The sequence below is a fragment of the Ixodes scapularis genome, unplaced genomic scaffold (genome assembly GCF_016920785.2).
Source record: "Ixodes scapularis isolate PalLabHiFi unplaced genomic scaffold, ASM1692078v2 PGA_scaffold7__128_contigs__length_106722199, whole genome shotgun sequence".
NCBI lineage: Eukaryota > Metazoa > Arthropoda > Arachnida > Ixodida > Ixodidae > Ixodes > Ixodes scapularis.
The window spans coordinates 2,837,097-2,848,602 of NW_024609882.1; the positions used below are offsets into that span (position 1 = coordinate 2,837,097).

Consider the following 11,506-nt stretch of genomic DNA (forward strand, 5'->3'; position numbering starts at 1 on the left):
TTACACGAGGGTGAAAGCAAAAAATTGGGGTAAAAGTGGTAAAAAGTGGGATGTGTGTATATATATGTGGAGGTAAAAACAAAATTAAAATAAAAGTAGTGACAGACGTTGTGCTATATCTAGGATTCCGTACTTTCGGAGCCTATTTCTCGGGAAATTCGGAGGGTGTTTTTTTTTAATTATAATGCAATTCAATGCAAAGGGGCAAGCGAGCTGGACAAGAATGATGAAAAGAATTTGGAGTTTATTTTTCGCTGGAGATTCGGGGTCTATCGAAGTTCATTTTTGTTAGATTCCCAATGCTTCGAGGTTCGAAGTTTATTTTAATGCGTAAAATAAAAATAAAATTTGAAAACAAAATAAATGAGGTTTGTGTACCTGTCACAGGTTTTCTGATATTCTCTGTTTAAACACAAAGGACTGCCGACCAGGCGATAGGTCCACGCCTCGGTGGAGTCTTGCCAATGAAGGGGAGACCACAGTTTTGCAACGAAACGAATTTAATCCTACAAACAAAACAAAAGAAAACACAATAAAGGTAAGCAAGTGCCGAGCTGCGAAAACAACAGGACTCGAACACACTTCACCCGGCCGGTGCACGGGCGGCGAAGATAAATCACTCAACGCACAACGAATTAGGCAAAACCCAAAGTCTACCGCTCAATACAATGCAGTAACCATCTCTTACGCGGGAGCTTCCCCGAACATGAAAAAAAAAACAAAAAAAAAAAACTTCGGAGCTTAAATGTTATCAAATAATACAATCGGACACCCGTGAGAATAAAAACCAAGTACAGAAATACCGCTTCCTTAATTACTATAAAAAGGAAAGTGCGAGTGGAGGGGAAATCTCGTCTCACAGTGTCCGGGAGTGACGGTCTTGCGAGGCGCTGTCCGAAGGGGGAAGGAATGGTCCCGGTGGTACCACGGTGGGTTGGACGGCTTGAAGCGGCCACACAATCACACACACACACTTCGTCGTTGAAGTCTTCCCCAGTCCGGACCTGGCCCGCTACCGTTGAGCTCCACGGACTCGACGCTTCGATTCCCCGCCTGTTGCTTCCGAGTTTCCCGCTCACACTGCTCGCCTTTGCCCCAAAGAGTCCCCCTGGACGGGCCCCCGCATTCCAGCACGCAGGCGTGGAAAACAAAACAAAAAGAAACCCCAGGACGCTGGCCCGCTCGTCCCTTCATCCTCCCCCAAAGGGAGCATCGCTTCGTTTTCGGGGGAGCTGGGTCCCAGACCTCACTCCCCGCGAATTTCTTGGAAGGACGCGTCTGGCCCGGGAGAATGGATAACGTAACACAGTCGGATTTTGTGACATGAATAACGTAACATAGCCGGATTTTGTGACACTGCCCCTCACTTAAGAAGATTCACCCGTGAATATTTAAACTAACTCTTCACAAAAACTCGGCGAACAATAGCGCACAAAAGAAAAAAAATCAAAGAGTACATATACTAAGCAAACCAAACTGCGCTCCGTATGAGATAAGCCGTTCACATTCCAACAGTGGGAAGTTTTCATATTCGGAGGATACAAACGAAGTACGGAGTAAACATAACATACATATACTGGCTTAATAGACAAAAACAAAGCCTCATTACTGAGGCGGACTTACAAGCGGCTTAGGAAATCAGCGCCCACATTTTCGCTGCCCTTGATATGTTCGATAGTGAAAGGAAATTCCTGCAAGAGGAGGCTCCACCTCAGCACTCTACTGTTCAGATGCTTCGCCTGATTGATGTACTTCAGCGGCTGGTGGTCGGTTTGTACGAGGAATTTCCTACCGTAAAGGTATGGACTGAATTTCTGCACTCCCCAGACCAATGCCAAGCACTCCCTTTCGATTGTGCTGTAGGCGGCCTCACGAGCAAGCAGCTTCCGGCTAGCGTAAGCCACCGGATGTAAGCGGCTGTCATGCTGCTGCATTAACATAGCTCCGAGACTTGTGTCGGAAGCATCGGTCCTGAGGACAAAGTCTTTTCCAAAATCTGGGAGTCTCAGGATCGGCGGATTTGCGATCCGTTCTTTCAGCTCGTCGAACGCCGACTGATGAGCGGTCCTCCACTCCACCTGGTTCCTTTCTTTTTTCTTCGTGAGGTCCGTTAGCGGCCCACTGATCTTTGCGTAGTCGGGAATAAAATCCCGGTAGTATCCCGTCAGTCCGAGGAACGCCCGCACCTGGCGCTTGGTGGTCGGCACACTCGCCTTCTCGATTTTGTCGAGCGTCTTTCCGAGGGGGGCGAGCTGTCCTTTTCCGATGCGGTGGCCCAGAAAGTCAATTTGTTCCATCCCAAACTCGCACTTGGTTGGGCGAATGGTCAGTCCCGCTGCTTGGATACGGCCGAACAGTGTCTGCAGTGCAGTGAGGTGTTGCTCCCAGCTGTCGGTAGCCACCAACACATCGTCGTAGTAATGGGCCACGTCTGGGATTCCATCCACCACCTTCCGCATCAGTTTGGCAAATACCGCCGGAGCGGTCTTGACCCCAAACGGCATGTACCGAAAATGGTACAGTCCCGAAGTCGTCGAAAATGCGGTCTTGGGCTGGGAATCGTCGCTGAGTGGGATCTGCCAGTAGCCCTTCACGAAATCCATCTTTGAGAAGTAGCGTTTGTTTCCGACGGCGGCGAAAACGGCGTCGACTCGTGGCATGGGTTCGGAGTCTGGAACTAAGACGCCGTTTAGACGTCTGAAATCGACGCACAGCCGATTTGTTTCGTCCGGCTTCTTGACGAGCAGGACGGGTGCGTTGTACGCAGAGCTGGATCTTTCTATTATTCCGAGCCTGAGCATTTCTTGCACCTCTTCCTCAACCTTCGTGTGGGTCGCAAATGGCAGTGGGTATTGTCGCACATAGATGGGGGTATCTGTAGTCTGCTTCAGCTCGCACTGTATCCATGTGGTTTTTCCCGGAACGTCGGAGAAGATGTTCTCATGGCTGCGCATTACGCGGTCGAGCTGTGACTTTTGCTCAGCACTAAGCTTCGATGAAACTTTCGCGTCTCCGGGGCCCTCCTCTCTCTGGAATGCTGGTAGAGGGATCGGCTGGTCATCTTCGGTTTCCGTCAGTGAGAGAACCGCGCAGGCCTGTCGCTCGTCTTCCTTCTCGATTCCCCGCTCCTCGTATTTCTTTAGTAGGTTAGCGTGGAACAATTTCAGGCCGGTCGCGGTCTGGATCTCGTAGTCGACCTCTCCTGTTTTTCTCGTAACGAGGAAGGGCCCCTTCCACTGCAGCAGAAGTTTGTTGTTGTCCGTGGGGAGCAGTAGGAGCACCTTCTCTCCCGGCTGGAAACTCCGCTCCTTGGTTTTCCGGTTGTAGTATCGAGCGTAACGAGCTCCCGACCTCGCGAGTTCCTCGTGGGCGATTTTGCACGTCTCCTCGAGGCGATTTCTGAGGTCGAGCACGGGTTCATAGGTGGTCCGGAGCTCTGCGTCGAGCTCGACGTTGGTCCACACCTCTCTCAGAATGGCTAGCGGGCCCCGGACGTGGCGACCGTACAACAATTCAAAAGGCGAAAAGCCGAGGCTCGCCTGCGGCACTTCCCGGTAGGCAAACAGCAATGCGGGCAAATACCGGTCCCAATCCTTGGGTCTCTCGGAGCACATTCGCTTCAGCATGAGTTTAAGTGTTCCATTGAACTTCTCCACCAATCCATTCGCCATGGGGTGGTAGGGGGACGTGTGCAACTGTCTTATCGACAGGAGCCGGCTGATCTCTTTCATTAGCTCGGAAGTGAAATTCGAGCCCCGGTCGCTTAATATCTCTCGTGGCATTCCGACCCGCGCGAACATCTCGACCAGGGCCTCTGCCACTCTTTCGGTTTCGATGCTGGGCAAAGCCACGGCGTCCGGGTAGCGAGTCACGTAGTCTACCATTGTCAGTATGTACCGGTTCCCTCGGCCCGATGCCGGAGCCATCGGTCCCACGATGTCGATAGCAACCCTCTGAAATGGGGTATCTATTAAGGGGCTCCCACCCAGTGGGACGCGAGGGACCTTTCCTTTCGGTGTTGTTCGCTGGCACACGTCACACGATAGCACGAACCGCCGTACGTCCGAGCCCAATCCCGGCCAGAAGAACTCTTCCAGGATACGGCTCTTCGTTTTCGCCTGCCCCAGGTGTCCCGCCATAATGCTTTCATGGGCAACCTGCAGCACAGTTTTTCGGTAGGTCTGAGGCACCACGAGCTGGCGCGTCTCTCTCCCCGACCGCTCCCGGTATACTCGATAAAGAAGCCCTTGCCCCTCTCCGGTTGTATAAGTGATCGTGGCCGTCTTTCCCCTGGCCCTTTCCCCAATCCGCTTAAAGCAGGGGCGCAGGGTGTCATCCTCTTCCTGCTCCTTTGCAAAGCTCGGCGTGTCGATGGCCAGCCCTTCGATTTGAGGCACGTGTAGTTTTTTCAATCCAGTTTGTTTTTTCTTACTCTGGGCCCTGGTTTCCACGGCACACACCGGAGTTAGGGGATCTTCCACTTCCGCCCGGGTTTCGCGTCCTGGCTCGTCTTGGCCCTCCTGTGTGTCAAGTTCCGCCGGGTCCTCCTGAACTCGCCCTGTCGGTATCGGGTCGTCCCCCACCTCTACGTCAGTCGCGGGGTCGTCCGGTTCTCTAGCGCCGGGAATATTGCCGAGCACGAGGTCGTACAGGGGCCCGTCCATGCACAGGGCTTTGAGTCCTCCGTTGAAGTAGGGCGTTTTAACGTGGATATGGGCCTCGGGAAGCATTTTCACGGTTCCATCCAGGAGATACACCGGCTTTTTGGTTCCAGTGAGGAGGCCGTCGTCGACCAATCCTCGTCTTACGATGACCGTGTTACTACCCGTGTCGCGCAGAACCGTTATCTTTTTCTGTCCGATTGTGCCCTCAACGACTGGCATTCCCTCGACCAGGAACTTATGACGCGGGGTCATTACCGCGTTGACAACCGGAATTTTCGTCCCATCCTTCAGCTCTAAAAACCCATCCGTGACGTTTCCGTCCTTTCTGTCTTGTCGGGGCATATAGATGCCCGACGCCTGAGGTTTTGTCTGGCCCCGGCAGACCTCCGTCTTATGTCCCTTCCTGCCACACCTTTGACACGTGGGCACCTGTCCGGTGTTGTACAGGCTACGACATTGTGCAGCTTTGTGCCCCGTCTTATTACAGAGGTAGCACCTCATAGCGGGCCTCGGAGGCCCGCCCCCCTCGCTACTTTTCTTCGCTGAGGGTTCGGCCTCGCCTTTCCCGGCTTTCCCCAGGTTACTGCGACCCTGCGCGTCCAAAAATTGGTCGGCCATCTCCAACAGTCCTTCCAAATGTGGCTGTTTTCTTTCCTTCAGGTAGATGGCCAGGGCTGGATGACAACCCTTTAAGAACTGCTCTTTGATGATCAGCTCTCGGAGACCTTCAAAATCTTTGGTCACTGCGGCCAGCTCGACCCACCGGTCGAAGTAGTGGCCAAGCCTGGCGGCGTATTGAGTGGCCGTCTCTCCATCTACTGGCTTCCCATCACGGAATTTATCGCGAAAGCCCTCAACGGTGAACCGGAACCTCTTGAGCAGCGAGGCTTTCACTTTGCCGTAATCGGCGGCATCTACGGGCGGCAATCGCCCATACACACTAAGGGCTTCCCCCGTGAGGCACGTGCTTAGGGCGGTGGCCCATTGGCTTTCTGGCCACTTTTGACTTAAGGCAATTCCCTCAAACCTTCTTATATAAGCGTCGAGGTCATCCTTCCTTTCGTCGAAGGCGAGTAGGAGCTTGTTCGGATTCAATTTCAAAACGCTGTGACCCTCGCCGTCAGTTCCTGCTCCGGATGAGCGGTTCCCCTCCTTCTTGTTCTCAAGCTCTAGCCTCAGCCTCAATATCTCGAGCTCCCTCTCGGCGGCTGCTTTCGCCGCCTCTTGTTCCCGCTCGGTAGCCTCCCTAGTAGCTTCTCGCTCTAGGGCTCTCTCCTCTCTTTGCTTGGCGGTCTCTTCCTCTATCCACCTTTTTAGTTCTGCTCCCGAGAGGTCTAGTTTGGTTCCCAGTGCCACGAGTTTTTCAATTTCCATGTCTGGCCTACCCAAGCTCGCCGTTGGGCGAACTGCGGAACCACACTTCCCTCAAATCACGCGGTTTCTACTCGCAGCCCTCCAAAGGCAAGTCTCCACCATAGTCAGCCAAGTCCTGTCGCGGACGCCAGTTTTGTCACAGGTTTTCTGATATTCTCTGTTTAAACACAAAGGACTGCCGACCAGGCGATAGGTCCACGCCTCGGTGGAGTCTTGCCAATGAAGGGGAGACCACAGTTTTGCAACGAAACGAATTTAATCCTACAAACAAAACAAAAGAAAACACAATAAAGGTAAGCAAGTGCCGAGCTGCGAAAACAACAGGACTCGAACACACTTCACCCGGCCGGTGCACGGGCGGCGAAGATAAATCACTCAACGCACAACGAATTAGGCAAAACCCAAAGTCTACCGCTCAATACAATGCAGTAACCATCTCTTACGCGGGAGCTTCCCCGAACATGAAAAAAAAAACAAAAAAAAAAAACTTCGGAGCTTAAATGTTATCAAATAATACAATCGGACACCCGTGAGAATAAAAACCAAGTACAGAAATACCGCTTCCTTAATTACTATAAAAAGGAAAGTGCGAGTGGAGGGGAAATCTCGTCTCACAGTGTCCGGGAGTGACGGTCTTGCGAGGCGCTGTCCGAAGGGGGAAGGAATGGTCCCGGTGGTACCACGGTGGGTTGGGCGGCTTGAAGCGGCCACACAATCACACACACACACTTCGTCGTTGAAGTCTTCCCCAGTCCGGACCTGGCCCGCTACCGTTGAGCTCCACGGACTCGACGCTTCGATTCCCCGCCTGTTGCTTCCGAGTTTCCCGCTCACACTGCTCGCCTTTGCCCCAAAGAGTCCCCCTGGACGGGCCCCCGCATTCCAGCACGCAGGCGTGGAAAACAAAACAAAAAGAAACCCCAGGACGCTGGCCCGCTCGTCCCTTCATCCTCCCCCAAAGGGAGCATCGCTTCGTTTTCGGGGGAGCTGGGTCCCAGACCTCACTCCCCGCGAATTTCTTGGAAGGACGCGTCTGGCCCGGGAGAATGGATAACGTAACACAGTCGGATTTTGTGACATGAATAACGTAACATAGCCGGATTTTGTGACAGTACCATTCACCCGTTGTCCCGAAGGAACCTCGACGTGCTAAAAGGCAAACTCCTTTTGTCAGTAGTTATAGATTTCAAAAGAAACTGAAGTGGAATATTCTCGGAACCTTCTGCTCTCATAAAGTTTAGTTGCAAAACTTTATATTTTTTTTGCTGTTTATTTTGTAGCTGTGACATCGAAATTCGGAGTTTTTTTTGGATAAATACAAATTGACACAAAATTTAACGGTGAGCGTTTTTCGGATTTATTTTGATTTATCTAAAACACGGACCCCTGGCCTATAACGTATGTATGCAATAATAATGCCAAGTAAATATTCAAGACGAGTAATATCAGGATACTATAGAGACTAACAAATGCGAAACACTCAAGATAAATATATCATTCTTTCGGAAACCAATACATCAACAAGGACTTGGAAAATAATTCGAAGCTTCTGATTTATATTTGCACATAAGCGTTGTAAGGAGTGCGATTTCACTCTAAAAAAAGCCCGTGCGCCTACTTTCCCGCACAACACTCGGAGAGCCAATCACCGCAGCTTACGGCGGCAGCTCAGCGAATGGCGATGCCGAAACATATGTTTAGACCAAAAAGCGCAGTCTGAGTTGTGACTTTAAGCAAGGCAAAACGTCACGCTTGCATTGCTTAATGTCGCAACTCAGACTTCGTTTTTTGGTCTAAACACGTGTTTCACCATTGCCATTCGCTGAGCTGCCGCCGTAAGTTCCAGTGATTCACTCTCCGAGTGTTGTGCGGGAAAGCAGACGAACGGGCTCTTTTTAGAGTGTACAACGATCGTAATACCCAACCTTTATTATTATTATGTTTATCAATATTACCAACTAAGAAGCATTTAGAGGTCCCTATATTTGGAGCCTAATTGGAAAGTCGCACTACAATTCTCGGATGTGATTTCGAAGGAACTGCTGCTTCTTACACCTACATCATTAGAAAGAAAGACTGCGAGTTGCCAATACCAACTTGTGCTCTCAGGCAACATGCAATAAAAATGTTTTCTTTAGACAATACGGAATGATCAAATATCTTTCTTCCAGTTTTTATTTTTTGTTTGTTTGTTTTAGAGACGTATGGACATACACTGTAAGGTTCCGTACAGTTTTCTTATTTTTTTCTTTTTCTTAGATGCAACATAGTTCCTTTTTGGTTGTTGCAATAACACCACATTTGCAGTGAGATATCCTATCGAAACCATAAGGGTGACCAGATGAGGCAATCACTTGAAGCGTGAAGAGAACGTAGCCCTACGCTCACTCACCAGTAGAATGAAGATGTGAGCGCGCGAGACGTCGCTTGCAAGATGGAGATGTAATTCTCTCAGAATGTTCATCCGTCACCACACTCTCGTACATTCTTCATGTTTTTTGTTTTGTTTTGTATTTGTAATCGTTCACTTTTCCTCTCGACTTCAAAGAACATCCGGAAGTGTATTCCGCGGCTGCCACGGAGGCGTCATTTATCATAATTTATTTCAGCCCCTTCCCCGAACTTTTAAGCGATCGCTTAGCGTCTGGGAAGTCACGCTCTTAGATTTAACAATCTGCAGCAAAGAAAACATACGCATCACGCGCGAATGTTTTAAGAAAAAGAGCCAGGGACGCTGTAATTTATTTTCCACGGGACTCACGGGGGTCGTGCGCCTTGAAATTTACAATCATGGTCTTACAAACCCAAGCAGGGTGTGCTCAGCGCCTAGAGCCACCGACAACTTAAGAACTCATTTGATTATCTCTCCGCAGCCGTTTAGCCTCAAAGATCCTCTTAACGGGCTCGCTATCACAGATAAAAAAAAAAAAAAAAACAGCAACAACAATAACAACGCCGTTAGATTGTTGCAACTCGGTGTCCAGCAATTACGCGAAATCGGTCTGCAATTCACGCCGATCCACGCTGAGGTCTCAGAAACCTCCCCAACTCCCGCTCGCGCTGACATCAACTGGTTGAACCGAGCACGCTGTGGAGACGGCACGAAGAGCTACTTTTCCTAATGACGCCTCCGATTGTCTTTTCGTCGCGAAGCAACAAAACAAATGGCTCCAAGTCGTCCATATGGCACTCCGGGTTCTGAGTTCCGTCGGCCGAGAGAAAGCGTTGCACACAGACGCACCACGCGCAGCCGACCGTGAGAACGCGAGTAGTGTGAACTAGTGCGAAGAGCTAGCTGCACGGGCTTTCTCTTTGAGACAAGAAGTGCTAGACTTTCAAGGCTTCTCGAATCATGTATCTCCCATTTCGTACTTTGGTGTTGCTCGCATTTGCTTTTTTTACCCTACTGCGGTAAAATTGCGTCTGGATAAAAGTAAGTTTCGATTCAGGGTATATTTTGATCCGCCGTGTCACGCAAAAGCATGGATGTTCTATTGGAAGAGCCACATCCCCTATAGTATAGCAACCTTCGCTTAAAAGCACACGTGATATATCACAATTAAGTTTTAGTAACTTCTTGCAAACGAAGAGAGTGTATTTTAATGCAACGGTGGTCCACACAAAAATGCAGGCACGCTTATTATTTCTTATTACTGGACTTTATTGGTGTATTGCGGGTAATGCCGTTTTTTATCGAGTAATAGGTCCTTGCGTCTACTTTCCTGTAGTACTCACATACCCCAATCATTGCGCGCTGCATATAAAAATGCAGCGAATAACGAGATTGAAAACACGATTCTCCGTAAAAATGCGATCTGAGCAGAGAGCATTTTCCCGTGAAGACGTCACCTCTGTCCCGTAAACCGCTAAATTTTTTTTTCTGCCGATCGCGGTTTTTCGTGTTCCCCGTGCTCTCCAGGAAACGAGACCCGCAGGCTTTGTTCCTAAAGGGCACGGCTATTACTCGAGCAACAACGGTATAGGTTATCCATCACCTGCGAAAATATGTCTTCCTGAGAAAAGCGTCGATGTTGCCTGAATATATGTATACGTCTTAGTAATGCATGCACAAGCACGTGCTACATGTGCAACATGATGGTCCAAGACTTTACACCCCGATTTAATTCAGTTCAGTTTATGAATTCTCAAAGGCGCTTCAATGAGGGGCATTACATACGGGAGGCCGGGCGGCGGAGGGACTGTTGCGACGGCTCGGTTACTGGGCAGCGTCCTGCAGTTTGCTTCTAGTAAAAAAGAAAAAGAACACTGAAGGTTCACTTTGTTAGTATTTTTGAGGATTGGCGCATGTAAGAAATAGTGTTCAGTCCGGATGATTGCCCGAGCTGGCTACTTTCGTGCGGGTACCGAAAAATATGACATGGTAATGCAGGTGATGGTGATGATGATGACGATGATGTACCTCATAACAATAATTATGATAGAACCCGTGTTCAGAAAGCAAGATTTATTAATCGGTGGTCGTACAGACGCTGTTGTCGCATGTTTATTCTCCACGAAGTTGAGATTCAAGAGATTGATTAATGTTTCGCTCTGTAAATATCTCAAATTGCAAGACCAGGAAATGTATTTCCACCTCAATGCACAATAAAAAAAAAAGCCAAAGGGCTTTTTTATTGTTCATTAATTTCCATAAAATGGTATATTCTTCGAATAATTCCGGCAAATATACGGGTATGCGAAACATGTGTTTAAATATTCTACATCACCACAGCTGCAAGCTTATTTGCTTGTCTACAAATGCCTTAATTTATCTATTCATTCTGCGATTTCGAATGTTGCCTGAACTACTAATTATTTTAACAGGACAGTTTTTTTTTTCTCGCGTTCTTCGTTTACATCCGACAATAGTGTTTACACCGAGTATTGCTCCAGGAAGACGTCCCCACCTGCCCCATTTTTGTTTCGAATACGCGGCGGTGTGATATTATTCGAGGGTTACTGTATACGGAGCCGAAACAAAAGTGAATAGCGTCAAGGAGATGCCGCGACTTCAACACGACAGCGTAAGTGACCCAGTGCCTTGGCTGGTGCCGTAGTCTGTTTGCTTGCTTGTTGTCGCTGTTCTTGCTGCTATTTCTCGTTTTGTGGTGTCTTGTTGCGGCGCTTTGTTGCCGTTGTAGAGCGTAATTTCAGAGACGCGCGACGGGTTCAACCAACAGCACCTAGAAGACGAGGCCTACACCATTTCCTCCCCTACGTCATCACTAGTGGATCCACGCAGCACCGTCTAGCTTGCGTCAGCGTCGCCGCCAACGCGTCTCGCAGCGTCTCACAGCATGCACGACGCTAGCAGGCGGCGACGCCAAGACGGACGCGTCTGCCGCTTTGCGGTGTCTCTCTCGTCGACTTTCAGCGTGTTTGCCGCTCGGGACGGCTCGGGGATCCGCTAACGATGACGTCATGCGCAGGCCTTGTCTTCTAGGTGGTATTGCTTTAACCCGCGGAAA

The 11,506-nt window shown here is 49.6% G+C and overlaps 1 protein-coding gene across 1 annotated transcript in view; it reads right to left on the reverse strand.

The window, feature by feature from the left end:
• Window positions 1-6,038, reverse strand: part of LOC121833298 — a 91,936-nt gene extending 85,898 nt beyond the window's left edge. The window contains exon 1 of the mRNA XM_042286465.1: window positions 2,794-6,038. Within this exon, the coding sequence (XP_042142399.1) occupies window positions 2,794-6,038 (3,245 nt within the window). The remainder of the gene's footprint in view (window positions 1-2,793) is intronic.
• Window positions 6,039-11,506: the final 5,468 nt, after the last annotated feature.